This window comes from Barbus barbus (genome assembly GCF_936440315.1).
Source record: "Barbus barbus genome assembly, chromosome: 48".
NCBI classification, from domain to species: Eukaryota; Metazoa; Chordata; class Actinopteri; order Cypriniformes; family Cyprinidae; genus Barbus; species Barbus barbus.
This window is the reverse complement of record NC_136726.1, coordinates 3335677-3356736: the sequence shown is the minus strand read 5'-3', so window position 1 is coordinate 3356736 and position 21060 is coordinate 3335677. Positions and strand designations below refer to the sequence as shown.

The 21060-nt window shown below is 37.6% G+C and overlaps 2 protein-coding genes across 3 annotated transcripts in view; both read left to right on the top strand.

Moving 5' to 3' along the window:
* The window catches only part of LOC306866697 (leucine-rich repeat serine/threonine-protein kinase 2-like), a 43037-nt gene extending 38474 nt beyond the window's left edge, over nt 1-4563 (top strand). Inside the window, exons 48-51 of the mRNA XM_079411979.1 lie at nt 1487-1639; nt 2250-2473; nt 3111-3188; nt 3412-4563. Coding sequence (XP_079268105.1) covers nt 1487-1639; nt 2250-2473; nt 3111-3188; nt 3412-3533 — 577 coding nt within the window. The 3' untranslated portion in view covers nt 3534-4563. The remainder of the gene's footprint in view (nt 1-1486; nt 1640-2249; nt 2474-3110; nt 3189-3411) is intronic.
* Nucleotides 4564-5237: 674 nt separating this feature from the next.
* Nucleotides 5238-19302, top strand: LOC306866859 (ATP-dependent clpX-like chaperone, mitochondrial). 2 transcript variants are annotated; one of them, XM_079412256.1, is made up of 15 exons: nt 5238-5454; nt 5913-5981; nt 8289-8443; nt 8530-8650; nt 9163-9314; nt 9483-9642; nt 10539-10580; nt 11407-11583; nt 12247-12411; nt 13793-13881; nt 15365-15529; nt 15617-15919; nt 16252-16344; nt 17585-17691; nt 18046-19302. In XM_079412256.1, exons 2-15 carry the CDS (start codon nt 5927-5929, stop codon nt 18131-18133), a joined length of 1872 nt encoding a protein of 623 aa, XP_079268382.1. In that variant the 5' UTR covers nt 5238-5454; nt 5913-5926; the 3' UTR covers nt 18134-19302. The 2 variants fall into 2 exon arrangements, with proteins under 2 accessions (XP_079268382.1, XP_079268383.1); XM_079412257.1 differs by having other exon boundaries at nt 5302-5523; nt 5625-5981.
* The last annotated feature ends 1758 nt before the right edge of the window (nt 19303-21060 follow it).

The following is a 21060-nucleotide window of genomic DNA, read 5'->3' as shown; positions in this document are numbered from 1 at the left end:
TGACTCCATACTAATGCTCTAAAGAACGCTGCAAGTGAACAGAAATGAGACATACAGCTTTCTGATTGCAGCGCGAAACACACACAAACACAAATTTTTATCAAATAATACGGCATTAATAGTGGTTCACTTCCGGAATTTGGTACGATTGCGTTCACATCAGCAGCGAACCGTACCACAGTTCACATGAACCGAACCCCAGACCACCCTTTTTAAGCTGACTCGGGTAGGGTGCACACCTGAGGTAGACAGCGTTCACATCATCCAAACGAACCGAATTCTGACGTCAATCGAACCCGGGTGCGCACTAAATGTGCTTGTGTGAAAGCACCCTAAGAAGAAGCCACATAGTCCTGTAAAAAAGGTAGCATGTGTTGAATAAAGTGTTAAGAGGATTTACTTGTGCAGTTACTGAGTACTAGAGGATACAACACAAAGGTTAAAAAAATAATGTAGCGGAAATCAATTAAAACATTTCCCCTTTATGCAAAAGTGAATAGCATATAAACTACTCATTTATTTATACTATACACTTCACTTCCAAAGGTATGTGAACACCCAAATACCTGATCAATATGCGCTTGCTTCATTTCAACAAAACAATGGTTTTAACCAGATGTTGGTCCTCTCAATGATTCAGCAGTAAAACATATGGATTTGCTCCCATTCTTAGAGCCCTTAGGGCCATGACACCCATTTGGCTTTCAAATTCATCCCAAACATGTTCAGGTGTGATCTTTGTGCAGACTTGTCAGGTTTTTCCAATGCCAAACTCACTTTGGGCACATGACATGTCACAACAGAAAAGCGCCATTCACTATTCTTCTAAAACATTTGTCTAATGTGATTGCATCGTCATATTTTATGCTTGATTTTATGTACTGTACATGCTAGTGATGTGTCTATCTGAAATATACTTGACATTTAAAATGGGTTGTCTACATTCTTGAGGTCGGTCATGTGGTGTATTTAGCACTAAAATAACTCAATTAGCGTTCAAGCATCAAGACGGATAAGGCAGGAAGAGATACATGTTCATATTGTTGAGTCATCCAGCCTGATGAATCCACAATATTAGCTCAGGTATGAAAGACAGGTTAAGGTGATTATAATCTGCACATAATAAAAGACATTTCCTTTATGATTGGATCCAGTGAGATTGTATAAATTAAGGGGAAGTATTGTAAAGGGCCAAACACAGAACCCTGAGGCACTCCCAGTGGTTTGCTGATAATATTTTGCTCATGAAGTAATACTCAGAATTCGATGTTCAGTTTTTGTGATGTCCAGATCAGAGAGAGTAGACTGGAGATTGTGGTGATTAATCATGTCAAAGGCAGAAGACAAGTTTAGGAAGATTTCGATGGATAATTTTGGATTTGCTTAAACATCACATTAACAGCTGTTGGTTTAAACAGCCTGCTAAAAGGAATTTCTTGGTGATGTTGTTCAGTTCTTAAGCATGTTTATCTGTTTGTTTATTTAGGCAGCAGGGTCGTATCAGCAGTGATCCTTGCATATCACGGTTAGCGGTGGACAAACATGTGTATGTAAGTAAAAGGGGCAGCCACACTGTGGAGGTCTGGAATAAGAAGACTGAGAGGATGATGAACCTCATTGACTGCGCACAGTTACTCGGGTGAAGTGGCACACATTAACATAACACACACTTTTTACCCCATTTACACCTGTTATTCCATTTCAGATTATCTGATCACAAGTTGTTGGCACTAAATACAAGTATTTAGGAAGACTGCAATGCATGTGTAGTGTTAATGCTAATCTGGTCTGTCCTGGATATCAGTGAAGGATCGCCTACTTGGCTGTCAATCACCCATTGCACTAAAATAAGGTATTAAATGTATTTGGTTCTGAAAAAATGTCCAAAAAGGTGGAAATACACGTGTTCAAGACTTCATGAAAGATCTCGGATTTGCTTCATATAACTTGAAATGACACTGATCATGTGAAGCACATCTGAAGTTCATTTGTTATAGGAGTTTGACTGAAATGACAATGAACATTCTGGATGAAATGTCATATTTGTGGCAAGATTAAAATTTTAGTCTTTTGGAAGCAATAGTTCCACAACTTTTTGTGCTTTGTTTCATGAAATCATACAATCTTCGCATTTGAGACTATGTATGCTAAGTATTGGTTGACCACATGTGAACAGATCACCCAAGACAGATGATAGTAGTAGGCTGACCCTAACTTCCTAACCCTTCCAATTTATATGTCCACAACAGATTAAGTACCATCAAAAAGCCCAAAGCCCAGAGTGAGGACCAGTCTAGACAAATGGTGCCGTCTTCGGCGACTGTGAAAGCTCTGTTGGTCCAGCACAGCAGTACTCTGTGGATTGGGACCAAAGCAGGACACATCCTGTTGGTGGAAGTCTCCAGCTGTCAGCTACTGCAGACCATCAGCCCTCACTGCCACTCCATACGCTGCATGGGCTCTGTGCTGCTAGGTACACTTCCCGTTTCCTATATTCACTTTCTTAACACACTTGTCAAATGAAACATTTAACTTTTTACCAGTACATTAATTAGGTTTTAATAATCTTCTGTTGTGCTCTGAAGAAGTACACTTACTCTGATGTGTTAACATACTAAAGCACATGTAAAATACTGCAATGCGATATTCAATATTACATGCAAAATATTTTAAATGTACTGAATTATTTCAATAGAAATGACATTAACGTATGTTTTAGTTTTACATTCAGTAGTAGACTTGTAGCATATTTTAAAAGACAATAGATGTAATTATGAAATTACGTATACATCGTATAAGTCCTACTTAAGTGGGTCAAAAAGCTCAGCTAATTGCATTTAATATAAATTTACACTTTAATACATTTTCATTTAATTTAAATTAACGTGTCTGAAAAAATAACAGTCAAATATATTCTTGCAAAATATATTATTTTGTATTAAGTGCTAGTGGATTAAAATGCTAAAGCATTTTTTTGTTCTCAAGGCATATATATAAATAGTTTAAAGGGATTCTGTGTGTTTTGTTTGTATTAAATTGAGTTACAATTGTTTTAAATAATCTCAAACAGAAATATTTATTCCTTATTTTTTGTTTCTGTTCTTTTGCAGACACACTCAAGCAAAAGAATGTTATTCTAGTACTGGGTAGACGGCAACGCATGTCACAAGACCAAATCAAAACACAAGGTAACAATGTTATAAATTCATTTAGATTGAATTTCAAAGAAGCTCATTATTTTAATAATAAGACAAATTAATTTAGATAAGTTAAATTAAATTATTTGCATGATTTTCATTTTATTTGAAAAGAATAAGGAACATTTGCTTCTGCATTATATGAGCCCTTCAAATGATTACATGATTAATATTAATAATCCGTTGATGTTTGCTGTGTTTGTGCTCGTCCCAGCTGAGGATTCAGTGCTGATGCTGTGGAGCAGTTCACTTCCTCTGGAGGTCAGAGGTCTGATCAGACACCGTGAGCTACGAGACAAGATCACCAGCAAAATGAGAGAAACACTCCACAACTGATCATCCTCTCTGTCTGCGCATCATTTCCTGTCACGCATCAGCTGAGAAACATTACTGTTTACCACATTTTAAGGCACATTAGTGAAATTTCTGCTAAAAAAGTTCCGTTGTCTACGGTCAATAGTGCAGAATGAAGCACAGAACTCACATTCAAACAAAGCAGATTTCTGTTGTAAACACGGTCAATCTGCGCAAGAAAGAGCAACATGTGACCGAACCTTTACTGCTTTGAAAAGGGACCCATGTGAAAACGCAGTTAGTGTCAGATTATTTTATATAGTCAAGGGAAACTTTTATTTTTGTTACATCTCATATGTAGCTGTGCATTGATATGTTTGGATTATACAGAAAACCAAAATGAATATTGCAAAAGCTTTATTATTTTATAGTATTTATTCATAATATGAAGCCATAAGAGCAGAGCAGAAAGCCATCATTTATCAAAAATATATCTTATGCAAATGCATTACGTTTAGTTTTCACTATGATACAATAGTTGCTACTGCTGTTAGCATCATGGGAGCTCAGTGGATGAACAGAGGTAACTAGCACCACTGTCATAAATAAAGAAGATTATGAAATCTTGCACTTTTCGAAGGAAATTAATGCTAGTAATGAGATTGACAAATGCAAATATGTCAAATTCCAGAATTGATAATGAAGTATATTTATTAAATCTGTGTGTTAATTGTTTGGAAATGAAATGATATGATGAGTAATGCATTGCTAAATTCGGAGCAATAAGCTAATAAAGTTACACTACACACATTCTCTGACCACAATAACCCAGTTATTAAAGTGTGATTTTTTTTTATTATTATTTTTTTTTTTGGTTTAGCAAGTCAAGCACAACAAAATATAATAACTGGAGTACAAGCCATAGATAAAGATGCTATGATAATATTTGTGTTACAAATATGACCTTTCAGTGTTATTTTTTTCTGAGTTGTGGGAAAGCAATTATTATTGATGATTTATATATTGTATGTTGCATGCCAAGTATGTTTTTAATAAAGTTTTTTTGTATGATAACTTTGTTCTATTTTCATCATTTATTGTAGAAATAGTTTATTTCTAAAACTGAGGAGATGCCAAATTAAAATACTATAAAATATAACTATTTTAATATAACTATTACAAATATAATTTATGTTAATGACATCATTGTTATTACTACTAAATATGAATACAATTTAAAATAATAACAATATGGATATCAATTAGAGATCGCGTTTAGAAATCAAGAACAAATTTAGAAAATTTATAAAAATATAATTTATATTAAGTAATAATATTGTTAATATAAATAATTAAACATTATATTGATATCAATTATAAATGGTCTTTGGAAATCAAGAAATGCTTTGATTATATTAAAACAAAAGCGGCGCTGTGATCTTTTTCCTCAAAAACAAAACAGCTCGAGAAGAAGAGTCACGTGTTCCGACTTGAAGGGGGTGGAGCTTAGCTGTCCTGAAGTTTTGTAACTCTTCACTTTACATGTTACTGCTATTTACTGCACGTGTGAATTACTGTTTCTGATTAGCTTATATTTTAAGAAAAAAAAAAAACTAACTTTTTAGATTTTTCTTGCGACATTTCTTCTTAAAGTCCTGACATCAAGCGCCCCCTGGAGAAAGAAGCGCTTTTCAGCTGACAGGAAACAGCCAATGAGGTTCGCCGCTCGATGGCCCCGCCCCCTTCAGCATCATGTGACACAAACAGAGCTGTCTCTGGCCATGTACGTCACTGTGACCCACTTGATGACAGCAGAGGTTATATCACCCGGATCAACACTAAACTTCATGTAGCATCGCTTCTGAGAGCAGCGGACACTCACGCTGGTATGAACCCGCTTCAGGCTTTTATTCCGCTCAGATCCTGCTGTTAGAGCCGCTTACCGGAAGAATAATCAGCTCCGGTGAGTATGTCTGCCATCATTCACAGCAGCGCGTGTTACAAAGTCGCGAGCTATCATGCGTGTTACATAGTCGCGAGCTATCATGTTACATAGTCGCGAGCTATCATGCGTGTTACATAGTCGCGTGCTATCATGCGTGTTACATAGTCGCGAGCTATCATGTTACATAGTCGCGAGCTATCATGCGTGTTACATAGTCGCGTGCTATCATGCGTGTTACATAGTCGCGAGCTATCATGCGTGTTACATAGTCGCGAGCTATCATGCGTGTTACATAGTCGCGAGCTATCATGCGTGTTACATAGTCGCGAGCTATCATGCGTGTTACTCGTGAAGCTCAGTTACTAATTATATCTGACAGCACTTTACAACTTCGTTTGTATTTTTTTAGTAGCATTATGTAGTAATATACTGTAAAGTGTGACTTTAATATGGACTTTTATTATTATTCTCATCAGATCTGGTTTTCAGTATGTCCTGTTCATGCAGACCTGCTGTGACGGTGATTATAAAGTCTGTGCATAAAGGTGAGTCAACACAAAACAATCCAAATAAAAGCTGAATATAACGGTTATAGTGCACTCAACATTGATTCTTAACAGCAGATGAAGGCCAGCTGACAGTTTTTTAGTTTCCAGCAAATGTTAGGCTTCGTCCGGGACATTCATTGTTAAATATCATTGGCATGCTTGAAAGTTGCAACATGCCTATAACGCCCACAAAGCTGTCTAGTTGGCAGTTCTAGATTTTGAAACACAGCCAATAGAATATAACCTAACTGACAGTGTTTATAATTATAATTCTTTCATAAATCCATTGAGCCTAATGTTTATGTCTCAGTATTAGTGGCGTTTAGTTATAAGGTTGATTTGTGTTTCGTGACTGTTACGGTTTAATCACCAGTATCATGATATAGTAACGGCATCTGATGCTAATATTGTGCTAATTATCATATTCACAGTGGTGTCTAAAATGATGGGAAAACAAGCGCACTTTAACATACTTTTAAAAGAGTGCTTATTACAGCAATAATATACACTTAAAGGAATAGTTCACCCAAAAATAAGCATTTGCTGAGAATTGATTCCCGAGATCCGAATGCAGCAAAGGATCCTCTGCAGTGAATGGGTGCCGTCAGAATGAGTCTAAACAGCTGATAAAAACATCAGTCCGTCAATTAATGTCTTGTTAAGCGAAAAGCTGCATGTTTGTAAGAGAAAAATCTATCATTAAGACATTTTTTTTTAGCTTTAAACCTCGCTTCTGGCCCGAAATGCGAGTCAACTGGTTTAATTGTTGGGTGATATACAGGTACATCTAAAAAAAAAAAAAAAGAATATCGTGGAAAAACTTCATTTTTTTGTAACTTATTTCAAAAAGTGAAACTTTCATATATATTTTAGATTCATTACATGTAAAGTAAAACATTTCAAAAGTTGTTTTTGTTTTAATTTTGATGATAAGAGCTTACAGCTCATGAAAGTCAAAATCCAGTATCTCAATATATTAGAATATTTATATTTGAGTTTCATTAAACGATCATCCCTACAGTATAAATTCAGGGTATCTCTTGTTCTTTGAAACCACAATAATGGAGAAGACTGCTGACTTTTCAATGATCCAGAAGACGAACACTGACACCCTCCACAAAGAGGGTAAGTCACAGAGGGTCATTACTGAAAGCTGTGGCTGTTTACAGAGTGCTGTATCAAAGCATATTAAATGCAAAGTTGACTGGAAGGAAGAATTTGGGTAGGAAAAGGTGCACAAGCAACAGGGATGACCACAAGCTTGAGAATACTGTCAAGCAAAGCTGATTCAAACACTTGGGAGAGCTTCACAAGGAGTGGACTGAAGCTGGAGTCAGTGCATCAAGAGTCTCCACGCTCAGACGTCTTCAGGAAAAGGGCTACCAAGCCACTTCTGAACCAGAGACAACATCAGCAGCATCTTACCTGGGCTGTGGAGAAAAAGAACCGGACTGTTGCTCAGTGGTCCAAAGTCCTCTTTTCAGATGAAAGTAAATTTTGCATTTAATTTGGAAATCAAGGTCTGGAGGAAGACTGGAGATGCACAGAATCCAAGCTGCTTGAAGTCCAGTGTGAAGTTTCCGAAGTCAGCGATGATTTGGGGTGCTGTGTCATCTGCTGGTGTTGGTCCACTGGGTTTTATCAAATCCAAAGTCAATGCAGCCGTCTACCAGGAGATTTTGCAGCACTTTATGCTTCCATCTGCAGACAAGCTTTATGGAGATGCTGATTTCATTTTCCAGCAGGACTTTAGCACCTGCCCACACTGCCAAAACCACTTCCAAGTGCTTTTCTGACCATGATATTACTGTGCTTGATTGACCACCCAACATGCCTGACCTGAACCCCATATAGAATCTATGGGATATTCAAGAGAAAGATGAGAAACAGTGGATCCAACAATAAAGACGAGCTGAAGGCTCAATAGTGTCTCAGCAGAGCCACAGGCTGATCTCGTCTATGCTTCTGATGCTGGAGTTTGTGCTAAAGGAGCCCCGACCAAGTACTGAGTGCAGAAATAAACATACTTTAAAGAACTTTAACTTTTCTGTTTGGCAAATCCTTTTTTTGATTGATCTTAGGAAATATTCTAATATTTTGAGAGACTGGATTTTGACTTATCAGCTGTTAGCTCTAGTCATCAAAATTAAAACAAAAAAACTTTTGGAATGTCTTACATTACATGTAATGAATCTAAAATATATATGAAAGCTTCACGTTTTGAAATAAGTTACAAAAAAATGCAGTTTTTCACGATATTCAATTTTTTTGAGATGTACCTGTACTGTGTGTTGCTTCCTGCAGGTTTTTCTCGCTCGCGTCTCCAGCTCTTCAGCCACACTAGAGCGGTTTGTGATGAAGTCCATCTTCCTCCATTCGTGCACGTGAGGGCGTTTTCACAGACAGCAGTGTGTTTCGCCTCTAAAGACAGTACGCCCAGAGACGGCGATGGCGGGAAGGTGCTCTTCAGTCTTTTTGATGCGTTTCCATGACTGTTTGTTTGACGTGTGAGATATGCACAGGTACTGATGGAGCTGTTTTGCAGAAGGGTGTAGGTGAGGCGGGTGGAAAGCGGGCGTCAGGCGCTGGAGGCTCAGGGAAAGGTGGCAGTCAGCTGAGATGCCCCAAATGTGGAGATCCTTGTACACACGTGGAGACTTTTGTGTGTAAGTATCACTTTTTCCATATTTGTTAGGTTTCAATAATGATATGAATAACTAGATTACCAGTCAGTTTCTTGTCAGTCAGCTGTTTTTATTAATTCATAAAAATATTAATATTAATATAATATAGTTATACCACTTTTTTCAATGTTCTCATAATACGACTAATTTCAGAAAAAAAATATATAAACGTGTGTATATATGTGTGTATGTGTGTGTGTGTGTGTGTGTGTATACGGCCCCTCATATATACATACACACACACGTTTTGTTACACTTTTTGTACGATATTGTTTTTTGTCGCCATGTGATGCCCAGCTTGAAATCTGGCTCCTGAATCAAAAGCATTGGAGAGTCGTACAGATGATTATGATCTGTATGAACTGCTCAAACTGTTATATAGAGATGTTCACCTTCTAAGGTTTCCTAATGGTTCTCTAGTCACTGGTTATAGCATCTGCATATTCATGTCTATTTCATTACCTGAATAACTCTCTTGTATTTGCTCCATACAGCCTCCACACGGTTTGTGAAATGTGAAAAGTGCCATCATTTCTTCGTGGTTCTGTCTGAGACCGACTCTAAGAAGGGTTTGAATAAGGAAGCGGAGAGCTCTGAGCATGTTAAATTCGCATTAGCTCAGAAACCCCCTCCATCTCCTAAAAAGGTACCGTTCCATCACACCATACAGACATTATTACATTAACTGAAGTTCATCTTTGTGCAATTTGATCAACTTTTTGAAAGTAGACTACTCCAAGCTAACCCTGTGACAACAGTTCTGTAATGCAGTAAACCTCTCTCTCACGGGCTTCTGTTGTCTCAACCTCTTCAGATTTATGCCTACCTTGACAAATATGTTGTTGGCCAGTCATACGCCAAGAAAGTGTTGGCAGTCGCCGTCTATAATCATTACAAACGGATCTCCAACAACCTCCCGGCAGCGGGCCGACAGCAAGCGGAAACAGAGAAGCAGAGTTCCCTCTCTCCCAGAGGTTTGTGTGATATCATAATCTGCCTTTTATTCATAAATGCTTTAAAAATGAACATGCTGTTCATGTTTTTGTATCTTAATGTTAACATATTAAACCTTACTGTAAAATGATACCCTAATTTTGGTCTTTTAACATCATTCAGTAAATCTCAACATTTATTTGCTCTGAAATGACTTAAAATTACATATACATACAAAAAAATAAAATCAATTACAGATCTTGACAATGTTTTCTACCTTGTTATTTAGTGAATGAGAACAGTTCATAATAAAATGTAATCATTTTTCATTTAAATGCGCCTAGATAACAATACATGGTAATAAAACAGCTGTACTTTTCTACATATATTTTTTTAGCTAAAACAAAAACATCATAGAGATTTCCATGAATATTTGCGAAGTTTGCGAATTTTGCTTTGATGCTTCAAGTTGTCCCAAACCGGCATGAGTTTCTTTCTTCTGCTGAACACAATAGAAGATATTTTGAAGGATGTTGCTGGCAGCCATTGACTTCCATATTATTTATTCCATACTATAGAAGTCAATGGCTACCATCAACTTTAGTCACCCACATTTTTCAAAATACGTACTTTCGTGTTCAGCAGAAGAAAGAAACTCATACAGGTTTGGAACAACTAATTATAGTCTAATAGTAATAGTTTTTCATTTAATTTTAGTAAGTCTCTTCTGTGTGCAATGACCTTAAGTCCCTGTTCTTCAGCTCACTGATCTGTCGAGTCATTTGGGGGTCTGTATAGTTTGTCAGCTGTCCAGTAGTGTATCTATAGTACTCCAGAGTCAGCATCTGAACTTTCTCCTGCTGATACTGTTACTCAACTCATGCTGTGGTGTTAGCTGTGCCCATCGTGCTACGTTTACAGTCCTTTTTCTCTGTAGAGTTAGAGATCAGAAGACGTGAAGATGAATACAGGTTTACAAGTAAGTGATTGTTTTGTGTACTTCACTTATACATGCAGTAAAATAACCTAACAGGGGAAACATTTTAACTTTGCTGTGGCCGTATTTTTTTGCTTTTTTGTACAAACAGTAAAATTTACAGACACAACACGACTCCATGTTTACGTGTACACATCAACCATCTGTGCTTGTGTGCGGGGCACTTCAGGATCAGTTGGGTCCGTCGCTGACCTCCATAAAGTGTCACAATGGCCTAGTTGCAGCTCTCATGGTCTCTGGCCATTCAGATTTCACACTGGGGCTTCTGTCCGTTTGCTGCTTATTTATAGTCTGAACGTGGGCCAGCAGGATCATACTGGACAGGGCTTGGAAACTAGGCCGTTCTGATGACATAATTATGGCTTGCGTAATGGTGACCGCTAGCCTAACTTAGATCCTGATATGAAATGAACATATGAGTAAGCTCGTGTAGAAAAGTAGTTTACCTGTGAATTTATGAGAAATGGTTTCGAAATACCTTGTTAAAGTAACAGTTCACCCAGAATTAATAATTATCATTACTTCATCCCTGAAATACAATCAAATATTTTCTAGAATGCTCTTTTTTTTATTTTTTTTAACGCCATGAAAGATCCAGAACTTTTCCTCTAAAAGCAAACATTCCACACTTGACTGAAAATCTGTGTTTGGTTATTTCATATTTTTAGAGATTTAGCCCACAGGGGCTTCTGGGCAAAAGCAGCTTTGACTGCAAAATTCTTGTGGTGTCATGTTGCTTTTTCGTGTTTAAATAAATAACACATGGTCTGCTGGATGGAGATGTGAAGTAGTTTGGTTGATTTCTTAGAGCTGCTTCAGATCGCTGGCATCAGTCCCCATGGCAACGCTCTGGGTGCGTCTGTTCAGCAGCAGACCAATCAGCAAGCTCCTCAAGACAAAAGGGGCAGGGACCTGCTTGACTCCGCCCACACTGATATTAAGCTGGAAAAGAGCAACATTGTGTTGCTGGGACCTACTGGATCAGGTTAGTACAGGATTTCCTCAGAACTCTTTATAGCACCAACTGGTGGCCAATTTGAATAATATTTGCTGTATTTTTGTTGTCTGGATGAGGAGCTGCCATTTATAATTTAAATTACCAGCTGCCAAATATAAATGGCTTTTGATTAATATTTATCTAATCACAATTTTGGGGTCAACTTGAAAAATACAATTTCACCAAATATGTTTTAATAATTTTTATTTATTTTTTTAAGTTAATTTTGACTTATGACAATTTAGCAAACTTTTTTTTTTTTTTTTTTTTGTCATGCAAATAATGCAAAAAATCATAATGGCCCTAAATTTCGTCTCATTTTCTTAATGCAAAACATTATATCTTCTTACTTTCATTTATATTTTTGGTAGAAATATACCCAAACATTTACAGTATTTGTGCAATTAATCCTTTTAGGATATTTTAGCACTTTTATATTTATTCACTTTTATTAAAGACAGAACATCAAGAAGGTGATCATACTCTAATCTTTGAGAGAAAACCACACAACTATTGTGACATTATCAGTACAAAATAGTCTGTGCAAAGTCTGAATTAAAATTATTCAAAATGTTAATATTTGATCATTTTGATGTATATTAAAACATTGTATTTTGAAATATTTTGACATGATATTATTGACATTCATAGGTAAAACCCTGCTGGCCCAAACCCTGGCTAGATGCTTGGATGTGCCCTTCGCCATCTGCGATTGTACCACCCTGACGCAGGCGGGCTATGTAGGCGAGGACATTGAGTCTGTTATTGCCAAACTTCTGCAGGACGCCAACTACTCAGTCGAGAAAGCCCAGCAAGGTCAGTCTCTCAGACTTTAGAATTTTAAACATTTCATCTTAGAAAATAAAACACATTTTACTGTAGATCAGAGATGGCGCCAAGTTTAAGAGCTGCGGATGACGTTTCTACATTTAGCATGATTCCCTGTGTTTTTAACTCTCTGTGTCACTCTCATTAACAGAAAAATAAACATTAAAAACCTAAAAAAAGTGCCTAATATGTGGCCTATAAACAATTGATATTAGGGCGAGGGGTCAAACAATCAATGCACAAACTTTGCGCAAGACGGTGAACGTCAGTTCGCTATAGTGAAAGTAAAAAAAACTGACGGCTAACGCTGCATTAACGGCGCATATTCTCTCTGAGACAACGAGAGCCGAATCTACTCTAACATATGCTGATAACGGTATATAATTGTCTTAAATTATTCCCTTAATATTTCTCTTGTGGCACGTATAGTGAAAAACATAAACTTATTTCGTGTTAAACGGGTTGTTTTTGAAAATCAGTGCCTGAAATAAAGCTGCTCTGAATTGCCATTGATGACTGCAGTGTTAATAATCTTAATTATTGGCCTATAATTCATTGTATGGACTGACATTGTCCAAAATATTTTTAAAAACATTTTCATCATGCAGTGATGCGCTATGAAATTATTGCGGGGCAATACTTTCATGTAATTTAATAATAAAAGTAATCTACTAATAATAATAGGCCTAATAATAAGAAGAATGTAACAGGACATTAATTGGAAATGCTAAATCCTCTTAATATTGCCAATTTTTAATGCGTATCTCTGGCTATCATCGACACATGATACCATGCAAATCAGCACGAGGAGGTTATCACCTGCAATGTGTGCCCATGTGGAAATAGTTTTATGAATTGTAAAAAAATTAATTTAAAAAATGTAGTTTTTGAATTGAAGAAAATTAAAAATCCCAACTTTCTCTCTTTTCTATATTCGTTCATAAATTATATTACTTTGTAAGTGTCATTTGGCAGTTGGCATTAGTATATTACTAATAACAGTGGCATATGAGAAGTTTAATACCACAGAAAAAAGTAGCATATATTAAAATTAATTTACTTTCTCAATTTAATTAGTTTTTTAGCACCCCCTCTGAACTGTTAAGCCCCCCTTAGCACCCCCCAACAAAAAAATGAAGCAAGCAAGAACACTAAATGCCGCCCCACCTGTGTGTAATATTTTTGTTTAATAAGCAATGTCATAATCTTTCATTACAAGGAACAGAAGCTGACTGAAATAAAAACGCCTCCATGCGTGACCTTTGAACATTTCACTGAAACATTTTGATTCCTCTAAGTTAACTTACTATTTTTAAAGACAAACCCTTTTCATTTGGACGTCTGTGATTCATTTGTCATTCTCTTGCAGGCATAGTGTTCCTGGATGAGGTGGATAAGATTGGCAGTGTGCCTGGAATTCATCAGCTGAGAGATGTTGGGGGCGAAGGAGTTCAGCAGGTCTGTGATTTATATTTCAGCCACATTCATCTCTCCCAAAGCTCTATGATTCGGTCACTGCCCATACACAGAGTTATTGACCTATTAAACTACTACACACTGCTGTAAATCTCTTATCAGAGCTACTGCCGGACACACACCCAGAATTGTAGAATAGATATTAATATAATTTATTTACAAGTAATGATACTCAAATAATCAACTGTGAAGCAGTTATTTTATAAATTAGATATTAGTTGAATAAATCACATTGTATCCATGTAAATCTAAGGAGCTGTGAGCACAACGAACAACAACAGGGAGTTCTGTTGATCAGTTGATCATAATTTCTCTTACACATAACTATAGCTTAAAGGGTTAATCTATCTCAAGTAGTCCAGTGGAAGTTGCTTGACTGTGTTTAACCTTTAAATGTGTTTGTGAGATTGGTTTTGTTCCAAGGAACACACATTTGAGGTTTCCGTAAACATGCGTTTAACAAATTTGTTACAAAGACAGCCACTGTAGTTAAACCAAGTAAAAGTAAAGCACCCCCCCAATACTGATAAATAGAGGCAATTATTTAAAAACAAAACATAATCTTAGAAATGGTCCAGCAATCTACTTTACAATGTTTGGAGCACATGGACTGACCCTAAACAATTTTAGTGTGGACGGACAAATGACTTCTCTCTGTAAACTTATTGCGTTATGCATGGTTAGAAAATACTGTAAATCACTGGTTTTAATATGAAAAATAACATACAAATAAAAAGGATCAATAATAAAGGCTACTGCGCACTAGATCGACAGATCCAGACAATGAGGACAACTAATAGCAAACAGTGCAGTGAGACTAAGAAGTGTGTGGGTTCACTGAAGACCAGATGTACCGTAGCATTTTGAATCATTTGTTGAAGTTTAATTTCACATGCCAGATGGCCGACCAACAGAGCATTGCTGCAATCTGTGTTTGAGATGACAAGCACCCATACAGCAGGAGGGAAGGACTGTAAGGGTTTAATCTTGAGTACTAATCTGCATGACTAAGTGGTCTAGTAAGCAGTCTGTGACAGTGAGCTGGTAATCAAACACTATCCCATGGGTTCATAGCTGACCTAGCTGGTGTTGTTACGGTCATGCCCAGCTGAATAATGATACTGTGTTGAATATTTATAGGCAAGTTAAACTTAATAGGTAGGAAAACTGTTTCTTAATGGTGCCAGTTGTATTGTTAATATCAAAAACAGAAGCGGACCAAGAACCGAACCTTGAGGTATCCCAATGGCTAGCTGTTGTGTCTTAGGTATCCTCGCTTCTGAGAAAATCTTTAAGAATCAACCTGTGAAGCAGGACACAAACCAGCAACAAGTGGTAGGATAAACAGAATAATGTGGTAATTCTCTGCAGAGCAAAGTTCCAGCAGAATTCAACTTTTTTTGCATTGTGTAATTTGTCAATATTGTCAGAATTTGAATGTTGACCTTCCTGTGTGTCTGTTTAGGGTTTGCTGAAACTGCTTGAGGGAACAATCATTAATGTTCCAGAGAAGAATAGTAGGAAGTTGAGAGGAGAGACAGTGCAAGTGGATACGACCAACATTTTGTTTGTGGCATCAGGTGCTTTCAACGGGCTGGACAGGATCATCAGCCGTAGGAAAAATGAAAAGGTGATTTCTACAGTAAAATATAATTGCTTAATGTCTTCAACATTTAACTGATTTTGGTGAGTTATACTTTTTTGACATGTCCTACAGTATCTTGGTTTTGGGACGCCCTCTAACCTGGGAAAAGGGCGTCGAGCTGCAGCAGCTGCAGATCTGGCCAACAGCTCAGGGAATGAATTGGATGCAATGGCAGAGATTGAGGAAAAGGACCGGCTCCTGCGGAACGTTGAAGCACGGGACCTCATCGAGTTCGGCATGATCCCAGAGTTTGTGGGCCGTCTGCCTGTGGTGGTGCCACTGCACAGTCTGGACGAGGAGATGCTGGTGCAGATCCTTACAGAGCCTCGTAATGCAGTGGTCCCTCAATATCAGGCCCTCTTCAATATGGATAAAGTATGTACAGTATATCATGCGCATGTACACCAAGGGTGTCCAATCCTGCTCCTGGATGGCCAAAATCCTGCAGTGTTTTGTTCCAAACTGCTCCAACAGACTTGAAAGTTTATTGTGATTCTTAAGACGTTGATTACCTGGTTCAGGTGTGTTTAATTAGGGTTGGAGCTAAACTCCACAGGGCAAGTGGACCTTCAGGAGCAGGATTTGACTCCCCCAAAGTACACCAACTGACATCGTTGTAACCCATATTTTATACACCTTTAGTGGTTCTTGCTGTATCAGTAGGAAGTCTAGTTATTCATCTTTTCGTTTTGTGATTTTCGTTCCAGTGTGAGCTGAATGTAACTCCAGATGCATTAAGGTCAATCGCCCGTTTTGCACTGGAACGGAAGACAGGAGCCAGGGGTCTCCGCTCCATCATGGTAAATAACAGGAATCAAAACCTCATTCAACCATCATTCACATGAATTCTGTAAGGCCACATTTACATTGCAGTCCTTTTTGCCAAATACGGTTTGTTCACTATCCAATTTTTTTTGACAACCAGCTTACGTTTTCTTTTAAAAGTGAGCCTTATCCGATATCTACATTTACACTGCTGGCACTTGCCTGGAAAAGCGTCCACTTGAGTCAACATCATTTGCCACAGTTGATTTTTCAATGACGAATGACTCGCGTTGACGGGAATATCCGATCTGTCTCTAATGGCAGACGCAAATGCACAGATCCAATTGATATCAGATTTATTTCCAAATATTTCTCACGTTTATTACATGTTTGTGGGTCATATCCAATCTGGAAACAATCGGAATTTACTTAAGCCATGTAATGTAAATGCGGCCTAACACTCTGTCCTAACTAAAAGATTCCAGCGCCAAGCAATTTAGGTGTCCACACCAAACGTGACGCGACAGAATCGATCAAATATCACAGCCAATCAGAAGTGTGTGTGGGCGGGCTCTCTCTGGAAGCGCTCTGCACTTGCATAAATTTATAATCTAATTTATAAATATTAAACCTTTTTAACATTATTAAATGTACATACTGAGTGACTGATACCATCTTTATGGAATACACTCATTGGCTCACAGCGAGTTTACAGTTTTAACGTACATCTTTGCTTATATTTTCAAGATCTGAGGTAAATTGTCTGTTGTGGCTTTAAATTTTGGCTAAAATTTTTTGGCTATAAATGCCACGCAATATGATAGTCAAACTTACATGAGACACTTTTAACACCAAATAAAGCACATAATCTGTACCTGAGATGATCACTGTCATTAGTTTGTATGTTGTTCCAGCCGCGACGTCGTGGAAATAGAAGCAGTTTCTAAAATATAAATTTTGCGTGTTACAGCTAGTTAGGACAAAAACTCAGATTAACATTGAAGCGATGTGTAGTTAGGACACGGTGTAAATCGATGATGTCCGATCCTGCTCCTTGAGGGCCAACGTCCTATGGAGTTTAGCTCCAGCTTACCCCAACACACCTGTCTGGAAGTTCCTATTCATCCTGAAGACCTTGAGTAGCTGCTTCAGGTGTGTGCAAATGGGTTTGGACGTAAACACTCCAGGACAGTGTCCCTTCAGGAGCAGGACTGGATACCCCTGCTGCTGTAAATCCTCCTACATCTCTGATGTGTTTCATCTCTGGTCTTTCAGGAGAAGCTCTTGCTGGAGCCCATGTTTGAGGTGCCTCAATCTGACATCATTGCTGTGGAACTGACTAAGGAGGTGGTCCAGGGCAAATGTGGTCCACGCTACATTAGGTACAGACAGGTTTTTTCAGTTTTTCAAGAGCTGAAGTGGCTAATGTACATGTTAAAAATCTTTTTTACACAACGTGTGTTCTGGAGATGTTTCTTTAAATGAATCTGTCCCGAATCAGTCCAATCCCTTCAGATCTCTTTTTAAATCTTCAGCCACTTCAGTAGATCCTCAACATGTATTTACAAAAAGCATGAAGCATGGACATGCTTCGGAGCTACCTGTACTGGGTGCCTCTGTAATTTGCCAACTGAAGAAGTCATTTGACTCTTGTGGCTCCCTAGTCATTTTTTTGAGTCTGGAGCCCCAATTAAGAATGTGCAAAATAAACTTTGATTTGTGTGTTTGTGATCCAGAGCTCCTCCCAAAGAAACAGAGGAAGAGTTTGACTCGGCCTCTGAGGAAGACAACTGGCCCAGACACGCTGACGCCGCCAACAACTGAACGTGAAGCTTATATATATACAAGACAGCAAAACGCCATCACTATGGAGTCCTTCCAGAGAGCGGTGTTTGTAGGTTTTTAAATGACAGCACAATGAACAACAGTTGGAATATGTATTACATTAAATATGGTGCATTTAATAACCTAATGCAGATATGAATGTTATTTACACTAATGTAGTGGAGATCCATCTTATTTTCAATCTCCAGTGATTTGATAATATTTGTATCTGTCTAAAGATAATTATTCTATACTTATAAAGACGTTAGTGGGTGATTTGTTGCTTGTTATCAGTGGGTGAACAATATAAGGGAAGTATACGGATTACGTAAAATCTCAAAATGTTGAATTTTAGTATTTCTGGTGCATAATACATCTATGACATATGTCCTTTTTGAGCAGGATACACTGATACCACTGTTTTAACCATGACGTTCAATTCTACAGCACAAGCCTCTGTTACGTAGTCTAGTTTTTAGGTTTTACTGCTTTCTTAAACTGTTAATTGAAGAATTGAACAAAACCAATGTGATAAATTTGACAAAAGTTGCACCCATTTTCTGTGCTGTCTGTCTATGATTTTTACTTTGTTGCTTTAGTAGCTTTGTCCTGTAAATTGTGTACTCGGATCCCATTTTGGTTTGTTTAACTTGACATACACAAATCATTTACTGATTTCTCTGGTTTCTGTTTTGCTCTCTTATTTATTTATTTTTTTCAGCCCACCATTTATTTCCCTGTTAAAAACAGAAACCAAATCCTTTAAGATAAAACAAAACGTGGGATTTCATTGCTCTTTAGAGCTTTCCCAAAGTTCTGAGAGCCATTTATTGTTTTTGAATGCAAGGCGTGTTATTGATGGTCCCCTGGGGGGCAGCATAGAGCAACATCATTAGATGAGACATTCATTATTGTAATTACTAGAAAAGTAACTTTTTGGATTGTCAATTCACATCATGGTCTGCCAAATAATTATTTTTAATAAAGTGATTTAAAGTATTATTGGTAGTAGAAATCTGACAATGTTGTATACTTGCATAAATGAAAACAGATATGAGAGTTTTCAGAGTTGCAGTTAAACTGCATGCTTGTCCTTTGCTGTACTTGTATGATTGATATGTTTAAGTATTTAATTAATATATAAATGGACAAAAACTACCAAGATTTTTATAGGCTCTCAAAATCTTTCCCACCGTTCACTTCATTAAGTGTTTTTCTGACATCTACCAAAATGATAACTATAACACTATAATGTATAATAATACTAAAATATAAATAAGAATAATATCTATTCATATATAACTTCTTGAATGCCTGTCATTGGACAGCTCAAAAGTGTGGGGTCAGTAACATTTGTATTTATTTAGATAGAAATACTTTTAAAATATGTTTTCAAACATGCTCCACATGAATTGTATGCCTCGAGTCTTGAATCTCTTAAAGGGGTCATTGGAGGCAAAAATTCAAGTAGTTTGAACATAAATGTGTGTTGGAAGTGTGTGTACACATCCATCCTATAATGATACAAATCCACCCAGGTTTTTTTTTTTAAACCCGTTTTAAAATCCATTTTTTTTAATCAAATCAGGCTGTTCTGAGAGCCCTGTCAGAATGACGTAGTTCTGTACAGGCCCCTCCCACGATAGTTGACTGACAAGACCGTCTTACCTTAGACCTGCCCTGAGTGAACTGAGAGCTGTCGGCGACTCCGGTGCAGGGGAAGACAAGATGTCTCCGATTAAGCGATTGAGGTGTTTTGTTGTTGGATGTAATAATGAACATAGCAGTCGTCATTTACTCCTGACATCTGAGCCGCTGAAGATGCAGAGGATTAACGTTACTTTCGCTTTGACGTGAATGCGCCGATCCCGATCTACATAAATGTTCACACTAATCATTTGTGATCCAGCTTCATCTACAGAAGAAGTGATTATAAGTGTTTTTATGAATCTTTGCAAATCGCCTTTCCTAATAATGAGTTAGTTAGCCATTTTCGCGGCTGGAGTCACTCCACGGAAGAGAGGGAGGCGACAAGATGGCGCAGACGACACGTATTATAAGTTTCTCTGTATAGGCTTTAAATTCTTTAAAGGGGTCATCTGACGTTGCTAAAAATAACATTTTATGTATTTGGTGTAATGCAATGTGTTTATGTGGTTTAAGGTAAAAAAAAAAAATTATTTTCCACATACTGTACATTATTGTTGCTCCTCTATACGCCGCCTTTCTGATATGTGTTGATTTTTACAAAGCTCATCGTTCTGAGAAGCGCGGTGTGCTCTGATTGGCCAGCTATCCAGTGGGTTGTGACCGGCCGAAAACCTCAAGCGTGAAACGGAAATGTTACCATATTGTGATGGAGTTTCCTGGCGCGACGAGACAAAAACAATAAAACCCATTATAAACGAGGCATTTGCTGCATCCGGTGGGGACATAATTACTGATTATAATGACTTATACTCACATCGCGCCGCGTAAACATTACCATGTCTGCATATGTGGTCAGAGAAAGGACAAGCAACAAGTTCTACTCTACACTGCTTGAAACTCGTGTTTGAATCGCCAGTAGCAAATTCTTTAAATAAGAAAACATACAGACTGTGAGTCATAAGCGCCAGACTGTCCTTGCGACATTGAAATTGCCCCACTTTATAGTGTGCACAGCTACTCTCCCAGGTTCAGGAAACAGTGCTCCGTAAAATGCGCTGCACACACTCTAATATTTGGGTTGAACTGTTCTGGAACGGTGTTGTAAATACAACTTAACCACTGATTTTTAGTTGTGTCCTCCCATATCCCAAACTAAGTACTTTCGCTTTCACAATGAGACACAGCGTCTCCACGACATGGTGCTGGAGGCAGCAACAATACTACAGTGAGAATAAAAATCACGCCCTCTTTCTTTGCGTAAACATCTGGTTGCAAAT

Excerpts from the sequence above, each read along its gene's own strand:
- LOC306866859 (XM_079412256.1), top strand. The coding sequence starts at position 5,927 with ATGTCCTGTTCATGCAGACCTGCTGTGACGGTGATTATAAAGTCTGTG. Across the intron at positions 5,982-8,288 it reads TATAAAGTCTGTGCATAAAG|GTTTTTCTCGCTCGCGTCTC; the intron begins GTGAGTCAACAC and ends TGCTTCCTGCAG. Across the intron at positions 8,651-9,162 it reads ACACGTGGAGACTTTTGTGT|CCTCCACACGGTTTGTGAAA; the intron begins GTAAGTATCACT and ends TGCTCCATACAG.